Source organism: Dryas octopetala, chromosome 9, assembly GCF_963921425.1.
Source record: "Dryas octopetala chromosome 9, drDryOcto1.1, whole genome shotgun sequence".
In the NCBI taxonomy this organism is placed as follows: Eukaryota; Viridiplantae; Streptophyta; class Magnoliopsida; order Rosales; family Rosaceae; genus Dryas; species Dryas octopetala.
This window is the reverse complement of record NC_141374.1, coordinates 14,890,164-14,911,008: the sequence shown is the minus strand read 5'-3', so window position 1 is coordinate 14,911,008 and position 20,845 is coordinate 14,890,164. Positions and strand designations below refer to the sequence as shown.

Here is a 20,845-nt window from a genome sequence, read left to right as displayed (position 1 = left end):
ATTTTAATAGCTCACATATCTCATGATTAACAATAGATTTTAGACTATCTTACAATCACCAAACTATAGCTTAGTTTTAACCCAAATATATATATCTCATTATATATTCAAATAAGATTAGATACAATAATCCAAGTGATTGTATAGATTATGAAGTTTGATTATATATGTAACAACCTAATAAAAGAAGTTATGTATCACATGAGATTTGCTTTAAAAAATATAGCTTTTATAAGCATATTAGGTTAAATCATTGGTCATATGTCTTAATTTCTTCATTCATAATATTTTGTCTTCGACTTTTTTCTTAACCCACTAGAAATTTTCAAGGGACAAAATACAAGATAGTAACTACAAGCATTACCATTCATTTAACACAATGCATTATTACCTCACGTAATTTTCATCATCTACAGTGTACTACATTTCACTTCATTCCGGTTCAACTGGCCTCCCCTCAATTCTTCTAATACTGGATTTTGGTAATAAAATGTCCCTCTTTCGGCGTTGCAATCATATACCGCTTAGGGTTTAAGTGGCAGGAAAGTATTAGAGAGGTAATAGCTGATTTTACTTGGAGAAAGAATCACAATATTACTTTTGGTAGTCTTGCACTTGAACAAAGTTTGATTAGAGATAACAAAGTGATGTTACCTCCAGTGGAAGACCAAGATCCCCAATTTGATTACTTTAGTCAATTTCGGCTAAATTTCATTATTGCTAAGTTTCAGGGTCAATTATCTTGAGTTTTAGAACTCCGATTTGAATGATCTTTATATAGTTGTAAGACGAGAAGCATAGCTTTAAAACAAGTATATATTTGTTGAATTTAACTAAGATTTGATAGGGTAAAAAGCGGGACAAATTTGAGACAACAAATCTGGACCTTTATTGAACAAATGGAACAATTAGTAGACTAAAATTGAATTTAAAAAAGATCATAGACCAAAATTGAACTAGCTATAAAATAAGTTGACCAAATCTGTAATTATTTCTACATTTTAAATTATAAATCAATGTGTAATACAAAAATCATTAATATTTAAAAGAAAACAAAAAATAAGTCCACTTCTTTTTCTTGTTCATCATCCTTAGTAATGTTACGGCTACAATTTGGCAATACGGCACGTAGGATTCTTGAAAATTGGAATAATGTTTAATCATGGATGATCAACTAGTGTAATTCTCTCGATATATTAGCTGTATGAACTATGAACTAAACTGACTTAATTAGAATCTAGAGTAGTCCTTTTATAAGTATAAAAAGGGTAATGCTTTCTTGCTATACAGTTTGGCAATAGAATATTCATTCAGTTTAATTAGTTTGAATTACATATTCAATATAAGTGCTAGCATATATAATCAATTATTCAAATTTATAACATGACAGGTTATTCGTCTGTCTAACGAGACTCATGATCGTTTAAGTGAATATTATGCCTAGCAAAAAAACACACATTAATTTAATCTAGTCTAAACTAAACATTCAATCAAGTATTAACACAATCAATAATTTAAATTTATAATATGGCAATTTAAATATCTTATATGGACTGTCTGACAAGACTAAAAAAATATTTAAAAGGTATAAAAATATACATGTGTGTATGTATAAGTGATAGAATCTACAATCTGCCTTACATTGTACCTGAAGAAGTAGACCTTCCTATTAGCAGTCAAGATCATCACACAAAAACAGCATATAATTAAAAAGAAAATTATAGAAATTGAAAGAATAAAGGACAATGTAATAATAATCAACTTCTAACAATGTAATTATAGGGCTTTTCCCAAGTTAGTTTTTGTCGTGTTCTATTGAGTGGTATAGCTCTTCATGTGCAAGGCCATGTGTCCATGTTCTCGTCCTCTTCCAGGCTCAGTGGCCTCCATAGGCCCCAAAACGTTTTCTTCAATTATCTATATAGTTAGATAAGAGTAGAAATCTCATGTCCCCAAATGTCATGTCTCTCTCTGTCCCCTCTCACATATTTTGATGACGTTTTCATAATTCTTGTTTTATTTAAAAAAAAAAAATTTCAAAATATATGAGAGGGGACGGGAAGGGACATGAGATCTCTACCCGCTAGATAGGGCCTTAAGTTTTTTGACCCACATGTTAACATCTTTTTCACCCAATTATTATACCTTATTTTTCTCATTAAGCAGATATATATGGTCTACTCTCTTAAGATTTTGTCCTACTAAATATAAGTTGATGTATATTTGAATTTATAATACTGATTCATAATTAACAACATAACATATCAAATATTTGGCCGAAGATCATTTTAATAACTCACATATCTCATGATTAACAATAGATTTTAGATTATCTTACAATCACCAAACTATAGCTTAGTTTTAACCCATATATCTCATTATATATTCAAATAAGAATAGATACAATAATCCACAATGATTGTATAGTTTATGATGTTTGATTATATATGTAACAACCTAATAAAAGAAGTTATGTATCACATGAGATTAGCCTTAAAAAATATCTTGGTATTGAGCATTTATAAGCTGCATATTAGGTTAAATCATTGGTCATATGTCTTAATTTCTTCATTCATAATATTTTGTCTTCCGAATTTTTTCTTAACCCACTGGAAATTTTCATGGGACAAAATACAGGTTAGTAACTACAAGCATTACCGGACCATTCATTTAACACAACGGTCCAAGGGACCAAACTGCACAATAACTAGACGTAGATGTTTGTTTTGGATGAACGTAGCAGACAAGCAATAAACAAAGAGATGGGTATGATTCATGAACCCAACATTCTGAGCATGCAGAGGACTGTAGGGGCCATATTTTCAGAAAATGGGATGTTGGGCATTCTGGGAACAGACCATTTTGGTTGGTTTGACGCCCTTCAATATACACATTTTAATCTTTAATTAGTACGTGTCTAATTTCTTAAAGGGCACCAAAATGAACAAAATACAATTGGGCAATGGCCACCCATTACAGACTGGATTGGATCATTGTTTTGCTACATACCTAGGACTGTTCCCTGTTTGTATAAACCAAATTCAGTTGCCCTGCCGGCTATATGATTGGCTATTGTTTGGTATATTTATGTCTTAATTCATATATTTAACTTTGACGACTGGATGTATTTGCAATGAGGACCCCTGGGTTTTGCATATTTGGATGTCTTGATTGCACACAACAAACCAAGTTCAGAGTTGTCTAGACATTTAGACCAACCACATTTTCCAATGCAAGTTTTGCAGCATGCCCTTTCTGAATGGAATGGGTGATGCTAAGTTTGCCCATTTCACATTAGGATTTTCTGATTTGGACGCATAAACATACATCAGCACTGGGAAAAAAAAAACAAACAAAGACGGAAAACATTGGGAAAAAAATAATGAAATAGATGGTTGTGTGAAAATTTTGCAAGCATATATAATTTTGATCAATAACTCATCCAGGAATTGGGTCATATATATTATATAGTACCACTTGATTAACTGTTAGTTGAAATTTGTAACTAGCTACTTCCAGGGAGTAAAATTTCGTTTTTTAGGGGTATGAAAATTTTAATATCATACCAAAATTATTTTGAAAAATTTCAAAAAATTTCGCCGAAATTTCACCAAAATTTTCCAAAATCCTCGAAATTTTGGCGAAATTTTCGATGTAGAGACCGGAGAGAGAGAGAGGGGAGGCAGAGACCGTCGCCGGAGAGGGAGTTGCAGATCAAGGCGCACCATCGTCGGAGGGAGAGGAGATCCGGGGAGGGAGAAGGAAGAAAGAGATGAGGAAGGGAGGAGGGAGAGGGAAGAGAGATTATGAAGGGAGGAGAAAAAATGGTGAAGGGAGAAGAAAAAAAACAGGAGAAAAAAAAAGAGAAAGGCTGAAGTGCTGAACTAGAAGAAGACGAAGCGCAGGAGAAGAGTGGAAGACCACTGGGGAAGAAGAGGAAAAGTAAAGAAAAAAAAGAGGAAGTCAGGTGGGAAGAAGAGGAAAAGGAAAGAAAAAAAAAAGAAGAGAAAAAAAAAAAAATTTTTTAAGGTAGATTGAGATTTGGAATCTTTAGGCAATTATAAAGAAAAAAAAGGTTTGAGATTTTATTTGGGGTTTGATTTGGTCATTTTGGTATTTCGTTTAGTTGTAAACATAAATTATGAAAAACAAATTTATCCCTTATCATGAAGTTTCATTTCCTTAATGTTTGGTTTTCCAATTACGATAATTTGTAAAATTGAAATTTTAGGTAAACCGTTGTCACCGCTGCTGCCATTGGATTGGTTCTATTTTAACCCAATTCGGCTTAATTTAACTATCAAAGACCATTTCCAAGTCCCTTTGAATAAGTTTGCTACTTTCCGTTGCCACATTGGTGATTTAATCGTGTAATTTTATTATGTAATTATTAAGTAGTGAAGTATTTTTTTAATAGTATTATCTCCGACGCGCATTATATTCATCACATATCACATGAAATCTACTATATTATTTGATTTCTTCAATGTTTTTTATCAATGTAGTAGATAATATGTTAAATAAACATATGGTCAAGTTTCATTCAAAATTTCCATATTTTAATAGCAATTTTCATCGTTTTTGTCCAATTTTATCGAAATCGAAATTTTAATCGAAATTTCCGCAAAAATTTCCATCGAAAATTTCCTCGAAACCGAAATTTTACTCCTTGGCTACTTCCATACTTCCATTCAAATCTTTCAAAAGCTGAAATTTACAACAGCCAAGTCAAAGAACTACTATGTGCCTGAGAGATAACGTAGGCTAAAGCTCCCCCACCAATAGCTGCCGGGAACAACCTTGGAAATACAAAAACGCTACCTTCATTCATCATAAGCATCAGTGTCCTCGTCCTCCATACTGTTCCTGTTATGTTGAATAGGATAAATCACAAACCGATTCCAAATAATAAAAAATACATGTTCACTAGAGCAGTCTAAAACTAATTAATTAAATACTCCAGGATTTGTTTAACTATGAATCAATCCCTTCAAATTTGTGAGCACACAGAAGCAGCATGTATGGATGCACCAATTAGAAACCATATATTGTATCTTTTGATTCCTCCAGTTCAAGTCATTTTCAACTTAGGAAAGTGATTTTAATTTTGCCAATCATATCCACCTAGTTAATTAACAATCGCAATTAAGGCCAAATCAAGATTTTTCAATCACAAGTTATTTTAGGAATTTGGACAATGAAAACAATGTTTACAGACCCTATTCAACTACATTTTCTTCTCAAGGTCAGGATTATCATTCTAGTTTTCACTTGTTTCCTTCGTTTTCTCTACGAGTGAATTTTATGGTGACTTATTCAGTTGATCAAATGAAATTAAGATAAGTTAAAATTCAGGCTTTCCCGATTGTGCATTGCACCCAGAGCCAGGTACAATGCTAGATTATTCAATCCTAGATATTTCAATCTCAAGACTAAAGTAGTTTGTTGATTGTGTTGGGGTTCTCCGTTCTCAACACATTACATATAAAATCCAATAAATTCCATATGAATAGTCTCATTTATATTATTATAAGCCAGTGTGGTCGATCATGCATGTTTTCTCCAACTGATTGGTTGCTTTCAGCGAATTACATATCAACAATCGACAACAACAATCACTAGCTAAGACATTGCATAACACAAGTGGCATTAATGCACAATTACCAACTTTATTGTTGTATACTTTACAAGCAAGAAGTGAGGCCATGCAAATAAGCAACTAACTTGCAGGTTTAGTTTATCATGCAGACAATTACTGATAAAATACATAAATGTAAATAAACCGATGAGGAAGTTAAAGAAAGGACATATATGTATGAATCAGGAAAACTTACAGCACAAAGGCTTGATGCAGACAATAATCCAGGGTGACAGCTGATTCATCTTCAGTATGCTCGGGTGTGTATTCAATTTGGTTGGTATTGAGGATTTTGTACTTGGATTCCAATTTGGAGCCCGATTCTGATTTGGTGGTTTCATATTCAAATGTTATGAAAAGAAGAATCCCCTTGTTATTGTGCTCCGGAAAATCATCGTAAACAACACCATCAAATGTATATTTCTGTTTGCTGAAGAATCTGTTTAAAACAAGGCAGAACTTTCGACCACCAACCCCTACACGGACCAGACCACATTGGTAGGCTTTGAGAAATTCAGGAGGCAAACGAGGCAGGTCCACAGATTTCAAAGTTTGGACAGAGTCAAATTGATGCGACATGAAGAAGACTGATATAGTATCAGGTTGACCAAAACCATAGTTAAACTTAAACATTAGGAAACCACCACATGCATCATCATCAAAAGCTGTAGCAAGGCCTTCAAAGGGAAGGGCAGCTCCCAAAGAATGTACTGCTTTCCAATTTTGTATTTCAGGTTCGAAGCAGAACACTCCTTTCACATCCGGATTGGAGAGTAAGATATTTTGGCCGGCAACTACAATAGACAAATGTTCGTCTCCATTACCGGTCATGAAGGGAGGATCTGGCAGAGAAAGCCATTTACTCAGTGTCTGGTCGAATACCTCCATATAGCAAGCGGTAATGTTGAAACCGTTGAGAGCATAGAGTTTGCCTTGCAGCTCCACCAGCAGGGGGGAAAATTTTATATGGTTGAAATTATGCATTGAAAAGGGCTTGATGCGCGAGTTGGGTTTCAAATTTTCATCAGCCTCAAACACCCAAATTTCATTTTCACCCTCCCAATCCCTGTTGTATTGGTTAAGCAGGCCCCCGAAAACAATACTAGACTGGTAGAGGCCGCAATTGGGAAACAAAGGACCAAAATTCATGGGGGGAGTATAACCCACTCCCCGTAGTAATTTAGAAGAAATGGAGTTAATAGAATAGGAATTGGTGGAGGAGGAGTAGGAATTGGTGGAATACCTACGCCTTTTTCCAAAAGTAGGGCGGCGGCCAGCAATAGCATCGCTCAAATTGATGGATTTAACAACGAAATAAAGGTGACCATCATGCATGGTCTGAGAGAAAGCTAAGTATAGGGACTTACCCTCCATGCTTCCTTCAATCGCAGCATCCGCTACTGATTCTAGGGCTTTCTTCTCCTCCGCATCTGACCCATGTTTTCCTCCAAACTTCGCGACTGTTTCCGCTACACTAGAAATGTTCTTCTCCTCAATCGCCATAGCGAACCTACCTTCAGACCAGACCAGAAAAGAGAACAACAAAGAAAAAGCAATCTAGAGTTTCCGATTTCCTTTTTTATTTGGCCAAATAGGGTTTCCGATTTCGTAAGGCTTAAGCTTCACACTTTGCATTCGCACCTAGGCTTTATAATAGATATATATAGTGGGTCTTTCTCTAGAGTGGACTTTGTTCGTGGGTACCCATTTAGCCTAAGAGAAGGTGTGCCCACTGCCATTTCTCATGGACTTTGGCTCAACATCCCCGACTACTATGCTCCAACTCAGCTGGTCAAGCCTCTTGAGCGCAACATCATGTTACAATATTATTAACCTATTTAATTTATTTAATTGAATCCCATATATTTTATAACAATATTAGCAAGTTTTTAATTACTTTTTGGGTACGGCCTATTGGCCTAAAGTAATTGAGAATTGAGTGTTTTTTAGTTCATGTAGGAATGTGGATGCTGTGATGACAATTCCAAAAGGCACCATTTTCCCAATGTGTGGGATGAACCTGGCTTTGCTTTTAACAGGGAGCTTATAGGCCCAGCCATGTATTTTGGGCTCATTGGTAGATATGATGACATGTGGGCTGCTTGGTGTGCTAAGGTAATCCAATCCCCATATCATTTTATTCTCTTTATTTTTATTTTAAATATTGTTAGGAATGCCAAATATGTGTACCAAGTTTTGAATAACAAAACTATATGACTTTGTTTCATTGATTCAGATATAGTTCCATTTGGGTCATAGTTTTATATTTGGCCAATTTGGACAATGATATATTTTTCAGGTGATCTGTGACCATTTGGGTCTAGGTGTTAAGACAGGGCTGCCAAACATATGGCATAGCAAGGCAAGAAACCCATTTGTGAATCTGAAGAAAGATTACAAAGGCATATACTGGCAAGATGATATCATCTCATTTTTCCTGTCCATTGTGCTCCCAAAAGAGTGCACAAGTGTCTCTGAATGCTACACTGAGCTTGCCAACAAGGTCAAGGAAAAGATTGGCCCTCTTGATCCTTACTTTCACAACCTTGGGGATGCCATGGTTACTTGGATTGAAGCCTGGAATGAGCTAAACCCACCACCACAAACAGCAGCTATATATGGCTCAACCAAATGGTGTTATGCAGTAGACAATTATGAACGGCCTTTTTATGGTTGTGATCAGATATCATTCTCCTGTAGTCTTATTTTTAGTTTCTTTTGGTGTTCTCCTATCACTTTTTGCCTGTATGCTCTTAATCAATGCTTATCAGAGAATTGTTATTTTACCTCAATTGAAATGGTAGTGAATTTCATTGAAGAATAATTTAAGAAGTGGGTACTTGGTTTTCTATAATTATATCCCAATCTTAAAAGACTGCTTTTTGACACCAGATCTAAAAACTTTTCCTTTGGGAACAAGAAACCCGTTGAAATGTGACTACCTTGCATATGAAAAAGTGGGTTGGTGAAGGTGTTTTAGATTGGTCTAAACTTTGGACTCATGTCAAAATTTCTCTCACTTTTTCATCAGAGAAGGAATCTTTGCTTTACTTCTTAGTTAAGAGCAATGACATTCTCTTTAGAATTGCCCAAAATTCTCACACACCATGGAATTTTAGCTTTACATATCATTTCAAAACAAATTGAATCTAACTTCTACTTGGTCTCGATCTATACAAGATGACTATTCATTTTCCTTATAGTCATTAGGATAAAGAGAGTCATTAATTAACTTAGTTGAAAAATATTAACCATCTTTTTTACGATATCTTCATACTAAACCAAATTTCGTACACATTTTTCGAAGTAGGATTTTAAATAAATTTCTAAGTATGTTTATTTGATTTTTGCTGTGTACTTTATTCTCTGATCCAACCCATTTTTCATTAATTAAAAGGCTTAACTCGTCACAAGAAATTTGGAATAGTAATTTCAGAGAATAAACATACTTAGAAATTTATTCAAATAAACATACTAAACCAACAAGGGATTTATCATTTACAGGAAGAATATGGGATGTGAATATGGGATGCAAGTTGGGACAGCCCTAGCCCGCCCGAATCTAATTTGGTGTTTGAACCCGTGTGAGAGGGTTTGAACAAGTCAAATTCCGCCCGAATCCAAATCCAACCTCAATCCAAATTTTTTGGGTTGGGTTTGGATAGAAGTCATGCCCGTTCAAACCGAACCCGAATCCCAGTCCGATTTGTATTAGTATTATTTTATAATTTATATTTTAGTTTAAATTAGTAATATAATATATAGTTCATATATTATTCATTTATATATTGTTACTAAAGAGAAACTTGAGATTATAAATGAGGTCGAAATATGTATCTATCATATATATTTTTATATATTTTAGTGTGGAATAAAACTTAAATTATGGTGTTTGGTAGCAACATGATTGTGATGTTGTTATTATTATTCTTTCTTCATGTTGAAGCCTTGAAGGTATTGCTTTCTTTTATTTGAAATTGGTTGATATTAAAGTTTTGGACTATGGTGCTTAATTAATTGAGGTAATTATATTATACTTTTATTAAGTTTTGTTTTTTCACAGGTTTTGCCCAACCCGTTTCTTAATTGTTTTGGATTCACTTATTTGCAATCTGCCAAAACCCAAATCCAAACTCAAAAAATGAAGCATAAGTTTAGCTTGGATTGACCTTTTAACCCACCCGAGTTGCTCCCCTAGATGTGAGACATCATATATTCCATGGTTGCTCTAAATTAATGTTCATAGAACTCGTTAACTTGGTTTGCCTCAACAATCAGGACATGCAAATATCATTGCAAATACATTTAATCATTAAAGTTAATCAACAACCCCACATTAGCATAATGCAAATATCCATTTGACGATATCAATTACAAATACTGCTCATTGTTGTTAACGCCTGTATTCATTAATAACCACCAGAGCTCAATGATCATTAACAGCTCAACCCCACGTTGGGTTAATGAAAAACATCCATTGCAAATCTATCACTGTGAGCTCAGGGAGATTAATGGAGGAAAAAAAGTAAAATAAAATTGCAAAAAGCATTCGATTGATAGAAACAGATGCATAGTTTCAAACTGCAAAACTACTCAACCAAATACATCCATGGTTCCATTCAAACCATGCCAAAGCTGAAGTTTAGAAGTTTACAATAGTCCAGTCCAAAACTACTCAACCAAATACATAAAGACCTCAGATGAGAAGTTCCAAGCCAACAAAATACACCAACAATTCAAGCAAGATGATGTTACGGCATCACTACAAATCTGCAACAAGAACAAAACAGAAAATCTACTATGTTAGTCAATGCAGAGTCTTTGAGTTCACATCAGTAGTGTCATGAAAACTTTTCCTGTTACTTCCTCAGAAGTATGAATGTGACTGGAGCTTCATGCTTTCACATAAACCAACCCTAAATTGGAAAATGAACTCTATTGTATGAATGAAAGCTAATTGGAAAAACATTCATTCCATGAACTGTTGTACATTTTTATTACAACATCAAATATGACCATATTATATCAACTCACAAACCTCACTACACTACCACCAACAGTTCACAATCACAGTTTAAGATCATTATACCAAACCTCAGTCAAATTCAGTTGCAAAGTTGTGTTATGTGGCAGCATAAGCAAGAAAGATAGACAGTCAGCTAAAACACGGAGGGGGGAAGAACATAAGTCGAAAAAGCTAAGAACAAAACCAGCACCATGGCAAAGTAAAAACTATTTGGGTCAGTCGAAACCAGAAGACAATAATGATAACTGACAATATATTATTATGCCAATTTCGATGTGAAATTAGCATACCAAAGTACATAGAGCGAAAAATAAATTAGCCACATTTCCAATCCCTAAAGTTTGGATGAAATTTCTTTTGATATGTAAAAAGATTAATTATGCAAAAGGAGCCTTATTTTTCATTAATCAGATATGGTCTACTGCTCTAAGATTTTGTCCTACTAAATATAAGTTGATGTATATTTGAATTTATGATACTGATTCACAATTTAACATATCAAATATTTGGCAGAAGATCATTTTAATAGCTCACATATCTCATGATTAACAATAGATTTTAGACTATCTTACAATCACCAAACTATAGCTTAGTTTTAACCCATATATCTCATTATATATTCAAATAAGATTAGATACAATAATCCAAGTGATTGTATAGTTTATGATGTTTGATTATATATGTAACAACCTAATAAAAGAAGTTATGTATCACATGAGATTAGCTTTAAAAAATATGTTGGTATTGAGCTTTTATAAGCTGCATATTAGGTTAAATCATTGGTCATATGTCTTAATTCATAATATTTTGTCTTCGACTTTTTTCTTAACCCACTGGAAATTTTCATAGGACAAAATACAGGATAGTAACTACAAGCATTACCATTCATTTAACACAATGCATTATTAGCTCACGTAATTTTCATCATCTACAGTGTACTACATTTCACTTCATTCTGGTTCAACTGGCCTCCCCTCAATTCTTCTAATACTGGATTTTGGTAATAAAATGCCCCTCTTTCGGCGGTGCAAACATATACCGCTTAGGGTTTAAGTGGCAAGAAAGTATCAAAGAGGTAATAGCTGATGCTACTTGGAGAAAGAATCACAATATTTATTTTGGTAGTCTTGCACTTGAGCAAATTTTGATCAGAGATAACAAAGTGATGTTACCTCCAATGGAAGACCAAGATCTCCATATTGATTACTTTAGCCAATTTCAATTAAATTTCATTGTTGCTAAATTCCGAGGCTGGGAACAAAATACTCTTGAATATAGAGATTTTAGGAGCAAAGTAAGTATTGTAGCTACTATCGAGGATATAGAGCACATTTTCTCACATCCTCTCCTTCTAGAAGGAGAGAATTGCCTTGCCACTTCTAGGTTTATGTAAATTGCATTAGGTTCGGGAAGTTCCATTATATGGAACTACGGTAATGGTGCCATGGGGATTCCAATACAGCCAAATGGCTTATAACTTTCGTCATACGCAAGCTAATGTGATTGGCAACATGTACCAGCAATTTGATGTGCTGCGGCAATTTGAGAATTACGCATTCAGACAAGCACAACCCCTATTGCACAGGGTTTACAGTAATAGTAAAACCAAATATACCAAAAATCCCCTGGGTGAGATCAAATTTGTTTGAAATTACATTACTCACGCTTCTGAAGAATGGACAAACTTGAGAACTAGTCTTCTAGATCAGCTGCAACAAGAGAACACTAACCGGATAGGTCTGTAACAAGACCATCTGATGTTATCACACATTCTTCACATGCAGCAAATGAGAATGCCAATGCGGCAGATAATACACCAGATGGGTCATTTGCTGCTGCATTATCTGCTGCATTGGCATTCTCATCTGTTGCATGTGAAGAATGAGTGATAGCATCAGATGGTCTTGTTCTAGACCCATCCAATTAGTGTTCTCTTGTTGCAGCTAATCTAGAAGACTAGTTCTCAAGTTTGTCCATTCTTCAAAAGCGTGAGTAATGTAATTTCAAACAAACTTGATCTCACCCAGGGGATTTTTAATATATTTGGTTTTACTATTACTGTAAACCATGTGCAATAGGGGATGTGCTTGTTCGAAAGCGTAATTCTCAAATTGCCGCAACACATTAAATTGCTGGTACACGTTGCCAATCGCATTAGCTTGTGTATGACGAAAGTTATAAGCCATTTGGCTGTATTGGGATCCCCATGGCACCATTAACGTAGTTCCATATAATGGAACTTCCCGAACGAAATGCAATTTACATAAACCTAGAAGTGGCAAGGCAATTCTCTCCTTCTAGAAGGAGAGGATGTGAGAAAATGTGCTTCATATCTTCGATAGTAGCTACAATACTTACTTTGCTCCTAAAATCTCTATATTCAAGAGTATTTTGTTCCCAGCCCTAGAATTTAGCAACAATGAAATTTAACTGAAATTGGCTAAAGTAATCAATATGGAGATCCTGGTCTTCCACTGGAAGTAACATCACTTTGTTATCTCTAATCAAAATTTGCTCAAGTGCAAGACTAACAAAATAAATATTGTGAATTTGTGATTCTTTCTCCAAGTAGCATCAGCTATTACCTCTCTGATACTTTCCTGCCACTTAAACCCTAAGCAGTATATGTTTGCACCGTCGACATTGACATTAGCCCATTAAGCAAATCTTCCATCTGTCAATCAGCTCACTGAAAAAAGAACACCACCGTCAATGTCACTGCCCAAAAAGATAACAGTTTACAATGTACTAAAATCGATGAGATATTCACTACAAGAAACACCAAACACAAAGAAAATTATCGATATTGAACAACAATTGGCATTACACACTTTATTGTGTACAACATACAAAACTCATACACAGAAACAATACCCAAAAACAAGGGATTACAATAAAGAATGAACACTCTAATTGGATAAAAACAACTGTCTATATATCCTATGCATAAGCAACTGTGTATTCCATTCTCCAAATTCAATTTACAAAGCCCCAGCAAGCATAAACATCCCTTCATTAAAAAACCCATGCATTAATGGCAGGAAACTTCAAGGCAGCAGGTGAGTGATACAGAATTCCAAAAAGAAGGGGATGGATGTAAGAAAAGTCTCAAGGCCATATAATGGGAATGCAACAGATTTAAGATACACATTTAATGTCAAGTACTAGCACTGATTTAAATGTTAATTAAGCCTAACCTGTCAACACATCAAGAATTTATGTCCCCCAAACAACACTAGACACCACGACATGTGAAAAGGAAAATGATCTTACACATACAGGATTTATACAACCACCTAAATACAAACCAATCCCCAAGGACCCAAACACACATGAAACAGCAAAAGGATAAGTCATAAGTCATAACTAATATAAGACTTCAACTATTTATAACGACATTAAATCAATAAAGCAATCAAGGACATTGATGCAAAAAAATGAGAACAGGTGCTTACAGGATGCCTAAAAGCACAGGTCGGATTAAGACAATTCCCAGATAACCAGTACCAGCAGTCCCTAATGGCAGAGTGTTTGACTGTATATTGGGGTTTGGTGAGATTGGTGAGATTCGTGGTGATGGAGCTCGTGGAGGTGGTCCAGGTGGAGATCGATGGTGGTGGAGTACTGGAGGTGGTGCTGGAGGTCGTACTGGAGGCAGGGACGGATCCATACAAAGGTGGGGGGTCGGGCGACCCCCCGGCGGCCAGCCGAGAAGCCCACAACACCCCATCTCTCTGGACAGCGACCCCCCGAGTGTCTGGACGGCGACCCTTACGGCCTCACTTCTCTCAGCCTGGGGTGGTGATGATTTGGATGCCTGCTGAGTCATGAGAGAGAGTGAGAGCTGAGAGTTGAGGGAGTGAGAGAACAGAGACCAAGAGGCTTTTTTTCCCCTTCACCCGTGACCCCCTTTCTCTTTCTAAACCAATCGCCTTAGCGTCGATCGGCCGTTCTCCGACGAATTAAGGCGGCAGACTACTGGGTTTTCTTCCCCAGGCCACAGTGAGTCCATTAGCGCCCTCAGCTTGTTCATCCGATCAACGACGAGGGAAAATCAAGGGGTTTTCGGCGGCGTTGACTTTTTTCCGGCTGGGTCTCGACCATCAACCACCCCAGACGCCGAGAGAGAGAGAAGGAAGGACGCTGGAGAAAATGAAAATGAGAGAGAGAGGCTGAGGTCGCGAGAAGAAGAAGAAAAAAAAAAGAAAAGGGCTGCTGTTGCGAGAAGAAGAAAAAAAAAGAAAGAGAAAGGGGTTCACGGGTGAAGGGGTGAAGGGGAAAAAAAGTAATAAAAAAATATTTTTTTTTATTTTTTAATCTAAGCCATTCATTAGATCTAACGGCTAAAATTTTACACCCTTATTCATCCGTAAATTTTTCCATCCGCAATAGAGCCGCTCCCATTGTTAATATTACTAAACCCTTACTCCTTAGGTTCGGCTCTAGGTAAATTTTTTTTTTTTTTTTTACACTGATTGACATTGTTAAGAGCATTTAATAAATGACATATAAATATCAATTTAAGAAAAAAAGAAAAAAACAAAATGGCCAAATGGTTGCAACGCCTCACCTGCTCAATATTTTTGAGAATTTTTCCGAGACAAAAAAATCTTCAGAATTTACTAACTTGTGTGTGTATGCAGTGTGCTTCTTACTCATCACTCTCATTCTCTCCCTTAATTAAATTTCCCAAAACCCACACCACACAGATTCAACCCACTAACCTAACCTCCACTACTGAAGCCAGTCACCTGCCCAGTCCTTAAAAAAGAGAAAGGGAAAAGGAGGGGGGTCACGGGTGAGGGGAAAAAAAAAAAAGTAATTTTTTTTTCTTTAATCTATGTCATTCATTATATCTAAATCTCTAATCTAAGTATCTAACTATCTAAGGGCCAAAACTTTACAACCGCATTCATCTTTCATGTGCAAGAGAGCCTGGCCCTCTAAATAACATTAAATAATTATAACCATCCAATATGAAATTCATTCAAATAAATCCCCAAAATGTTTTTAAATAAAAATAATAATAATAATAAATTAAAAAAAAAATCCCAACTCCTAAATAAAATTCAAGGATAATTAAAAAAAATTTCAAGACCCCACAATGATATGATGATACTAAAGACAATGAAAATTTTGAACTTGCTAAAAACTCTATGTAATATTGAATACTTATTTAATTTTCAATTTAATATTGTAATTTAAATAAATTTGAGGTGTTATTTATATAATTACTAATTAGTTATCCATTTTTTTAACAGTATTTACCTCCAACGCGCATTATATTTATCTTATATCACATGAAACCTACTATATAATTTGGTTTCTTCAATATTTTTTATCCATGTAGTAGATAATATGTTAAATAAACATACGGTCAAGTTTCATTCAAAATTTTCGTCGTTTTTGTCTAAGTTTGTCAAAATTGAAATTTTAATCGAAATTTCCGCGAAAATTTCCTCGAAACCGAAATTAAACTTCTTGGTTATCTATATAATAAAACAGAAAAGTTTTGAATCATAAAATTTATCTCCGGGTCCGAATGACTGAGATCGTTTCGGGTTAAACTCAATGACCAGTTATTTATTTCCCAAATTTACTTTCTCGCTCATGAAAATTGGTTTGACGCATCTTTCTCCTTAATTAATTTTTCCAAATTTACTTTATGTTATCTATTAAATTAACTAATTACGCTTACCAAAATATCGTTGTTTGCACAATAGAAAGAGTCGTTTCGCACTCGTAAGAGCGAATGTGGAGAAGCTAGTAACTTTATAAGTTATAACTACAAATTAAAAACCTAAAAACTTCACCCCAAAAAAAAAAAAATCCTAAAAACTTAAATAAAAAAAATATAATTTTATATATTAAATAAGAATAATGCTATACTTACCACATTTCTTATACCACATTCTTATACCATCTCACGTGTCATTACTTTATTGGACAGAGTTTTTCTTTTTCTTTTTGGGTTTTTCTTTTTATTTTTGAGTATCCAATGTATGAATGCCATGTAAGTTGCCACATAAGATGGTATGAAATTATGGTATAAAAATGTGGTATATCTAGCACTACTGATTAAATAATAAACAGGCCGGTCGGTTTCGATACGGGCTGTGGAGGCCCAAAACATAGTAGCAAAAAAATGAATGCCTGGCGCAACACGTGCGTGCTTAAAGCATAACAGCTCCGTCATTCAAATAATCCTTAATTTTCGTTCTATCCGCCAATCTTCCCCTCCACCCTCTTTAAACCTCTCTCCCTCTCACTCTCTCACATCACTTTCTCAGCTACTCCTCGTGAGCTCCCTCCCTCCCTCTCTCTCTCTCTCTCTACAATCTTCTCTCTCTATATCTAACTCCGTCATTTTCTACGAAAATGTTCAAATTTCTACCATTGAAAACCTAGTCTTCACCTTCCGTGTATAAATCAATTATCAATCTATCTATCTATTTGAATATTTATTATTTTATATATAATATATATTTGCACATCTTTGTTTTGTTCATTTTCTATCAGAAATGGCGACCGCGGCGTTCAAATCAACCACCAAGCGGACTCCAATCGGATCATCCACGGCTCCGGCTGACGACTCCGCGTCGTCTAATCGGACTCCGTCTCACCGGCGCTCCCGGAGCCTGAGCTGCTTCTCTCGGCGCCTGTCGGAGCCGCCGGCCGATGAATTCGACTGCAATCCAGCTCCCAGAGGAAGGTTCGTGAACACGGTGAGAGGCTCTGGCTTCCCGGAGATCAGCCTCGACGACCTCGCCATCGATCTCTTTGACTCCGGCGGCGACGGAGGCCGCTCGGCGGCTTTGAAGAGTTCCGAAACTACCCCTGCCGGTGCGTCGCAGAGGCGAGGGAGGTCGGTGTCGAGGCACGGCTCGAGAGTAGGTGGTGGAGGTGATGCCAGGGGCAGTGCTTGTAATAATTCTGGTGGGGGAAGGGTAGTTTCGGAAAGCAAGGGAAATTCGAGACCAAGGCGATCAGTTTCAGTTGCTCGTTATCAGATGAGCGATTCCGAGGTGAGCTATTGTGTCTTTCTCCTTTCGTTGCCTTTTGAATTTTGATTTATTTGATTTAGTTCTCATTAAAAAAAGTACTTACATTACTATTGCATTGTGCGCTTAGTTAGATACTATTGCAAATTTGAATTTAAACTAGTTAATTTGTTCTTTTGCTGTTATTTGATTGATGACATTGATATAATCTGTTTAATCCTGGACTGTAAAATTGAACGTTTCTTGTTAAGCTATATCGGCTTGGATAATTTATCCAACTTATTTATTTGTGGCTTTCTTTATCTTTTGAATGACAGAGTGATCTTGATCATACTCAGAATCGTAGTACTGCTAAGTCGAAGGGCTTCGGTGGTGGAAACAACCAGACCCCCTTGTCCTGTAAGTCAACAGATTCAAATTATAGACAAGGACTGAGAAGATCTCTCAGCCAGAAAGATTTGAAGGTCCATGATGGTTACTCTGTAAGCCTTTCACCATTTGTTGTGGACTATGTTGTTAGATTTTTTGCCTATTATTGTTTATATGGGTAATACTGAGTTGAAATTTGGTACAAAAGAATCTCCCAGACAGACCACTTTGGTGGTTGGATTAGACCCTCAAAATTTGAATACCTTACTTAACTTTTGAATTTTGATATTGCCTTTCGTGTCATTTAAAGTTTTTCCATCAGAACTGTTCGGCGAAGTGAACTATGTTTTGAGATGATTTCTTTGGGTCTTTCAGAGCCAGTCTTCGATCCTGACTGATGATGAAGGGATGGATGCTTACACGTATGAAAATGGGGTTGAGAAGACTATACGAACTGTTTATGCAGAGAAGAAGGTTTACTTGATGTGTAGAGCATCTTATGTTTATGAGAACCACCTCAGTTTAGATCTTTTATCTTACTCATTTCTTTTTTGTTTTCTTGTTACCCTTTAGGCAGAGCACCCCACTGGTAATGATATGAAAAGTGGATTTTATGAAGCAATGCGGAAAGAACTTAGACATGCTGTGGAAGAGATCAAGACAGAACTTGAACTAGTCTGTATCATAGTGTTCCTTAGAGATTTTTGCCAATAATTATATTCTCTGTCTTTTGCTTGTAGAATTTGCTGCTTCTTTCTTTGGCTTCCTAAACTTGGTTCCTTTTAACTTGTTCAGGAAAAGGGGAAAACAAAATCCACTGTTTCTGCAACTGGTGATCGCTTGCAGTCAAACAGTTCAGATGTACTTCAGGCTGTTTCTTCGATCAAGAAGAATTACTCTGCCAAATTGGAACAGGTACCATTTTTACTCTATATTTCTCCTGTAATAATTTCTGATTTTTGAAGATGTTTTTGCACTTGTGCAGAACACCGTGCATCATGTGAAATCTCTTTCATTCCTATAATAGCTGATTTAGGACATTTTGAGTGTTTTTCTTACATATTGCTAGCCTGTGGATTGTCCACCAGTCAGCCTCAACTAGGCTTTTAGGAGGCTGTTCATGAAGAACTCTTAAAATGTTTTTTAATTAAAATTTTGGGAATGAGGGGGGAGGAGGGGCTTATATAGGCTCAGTTTAGTTGAGTCAAGAGATATAGCTTTTGATGTATGGATATTGAGGGCAGATTAGTTGTTGTCTATTTCATTGAAGTTGGTAAACTGAGATTGGCATGTCTATTTTTATGGAGTTAGTTGGGAATGTTCAAAGCAACCCACTATGCATTTGGATATGCCATTTTAAAGAAGTTTGGCTCTTGATGGATCAACTTTTTTTTTTTTTTTATTGACAGTCAGAAAAACGTAAACAAGATTTATTAGCTGAAATAGTACTGGAGGAGCAACATAGTAGGGAGCTCTCTAAGATTGTAAAAGAATTGCTTCCTGAACCAAAGAACATTGCTCGTGCAGACAAACCGTTACGAACTAGAAGGGTACCCATTCTATCTGATACACTCTACAGAATTTGAATTTTACTTGTTTATCTTTGTATTTTTATCTTTCTGAGGAATTGTTAAGAAATTTCTGTGACTTTGTAATTAATGTATGTGTATTTCACTTTGCAGAGGAGTAATGACAAAGGTAGAATGTCTAAGCGACTGACTGAGGAGGCAGAGAGATATATTGAGGACTTCATTTCAAATGTTGAAGACACAGATATATCATCACTTGATGGAGAAAGGAGTGATACAAGTTCGAGTATAGGAGGAATAACAAAGTCCGAAATTTTTCAGGGTCCAGCTGTGTCTACTCCTCTTCCTGTTGAAATGGAGGTTGCACTGCCTTGGTTGCAGTGGGAGACTAGTAATGATGCTACTCCTATAGGATGCAAGAATAAGACTGAGCCGCCAGTGACCCCAAAAACTAATTCCTGGGATATTGTTCGGGTAATATACGGGAGTTCTCCATGCTTGTTCCTATTATACAGTCTAGCATATGGACAGAGTTGACGTGCAATTCTCATCCGTTCAACCTGTTTTGATCTATATAGCAGGGCTTAGCAACATTCATAACCTTACAATTGGCATCGTCATTCCTTTTTTTTTTTTTTCTTTTCTGGATCTCATCCTCATAATTAATTTTCTTAAAATTCTCTCACAGGGATTGACCAGTGCACAAGATCGTAATCAATCTGCTAGCAGCCGCGGCAGTTGGAGCCCTGGAATAATGGATGCTCTGTCAATTAATATCATGGACGATGCAGGAAGTAAACTTAAAGAATCTGATAGTTACCAGTGCCAATCATACTTGGGCGGGTCAAAAGATTTGCAGCGCGTTGACATGGACAAGTATCTCAAGCTTAAAGATAATGAAGATTTTCTCTTTGAAACATTGAGGCAACGGCAGAGAATTAGTTCTGGTGGTCTCCTGCTATGTGATCGAATGTTTATGTAGCCAGAATTTGTTTTTTTTTTAGGTTGTTTTTCACTCCATTGTAAACAAAAGTGATCACTTTGTATAGGTTCTTCATTTTGTTTTATTTAGCTTTGTAGGTAGGTATTGACTAATATCTCAGAGAAGCTCATACCACAGCTAATGTATTTTCCTATTCCTTTTCCAACTTCGTTCAGGTTTGTTGTGTGCTTCTGCTGTAAGAGTGCTACCATGTTAACCAATACGATGTGACAGTTTTTTTCGTACAGTCTTTTATTGTTCCATTTTCCGTAAGGACCCTGATTGATCCCATGTCAATCT

At 35.9% G+C, this 20,845-nt stretch overlaps 1 protein-coding gene, 1 long non-coding RNA gene and 1 pseudogene across 4 annotated transcripts; 2 read left to right on the top strand and 1 right to left on the bottom strand.

Moving 5' to 3' along the window:
- The first annotated feature begins 5,839 nt into the window (after positions 1-5,839).
- Positions 5,840-16,813, top strand: LOC147274601 (putative UDP-arabinopyranose mutase 2; annotated as a pseudogene).
- Positions 10,165-14,867, bottom strand: LOC147274602 (uncharacterized). Of its 2 annotated transcripts, XR_015119671.1 has the most exons (3): positions 14,120-14,867; positions 11,547-13,353; positions 10,165-10,408 (listed from the first exon to the last, which is right to left on the bottom strand). It is a non-coding gene; the product is annotated as an uncharacterized LOC147274602 (long non-coding RNA). The 2 variants fall into 2 exon arrangements; XR_015119670.1 differs by having other exon boundaries at positions 10,165-13,353.
- A 104-nt stretch (positions 16,814-16,917) lies between the features above and the next one.
- LOC147274600 (uncharacterized) lies at positions 16,918-20,711 on the top strand. Of its 2 annotated transcripts, none has more exons than XM_086228074.1 (9): positions 16,918-16,963; positions 17,184-17,689; positions 17,983-18,147; positions 18,410-18,508; positions 18,608-18,709; positions 18,830-18,949; positions 19,444-19,584; positions 19,717-20,037; positions 20,252-20,711. In XM_086228074.1, the coding sequence occupies exons 2-9, from the start codon at positions 17,186-17,188 to the stop codon at positions 20,543-20,545; spliced, it is 1,746 nt and encodes a 581-aa protein (XP_086084200.1). In that variant the 5' UTR covers positions 16,918-16,963; positions 17,184-17,185; the 3' UTR covers positions 20,546-20,711. The 2 variants fall into 2 exon arrangements, with proteins under 2 accessions (XP_086084200.1, XP_086084201.1); XM_086228075.1 differs by lacking the exon at positions 16,918-16,963 and adding an exon at positions 16,998-17,086.
- The last annotated feature ends 134 nt before the right edge of the window (positions 20,712-20,845 follow it).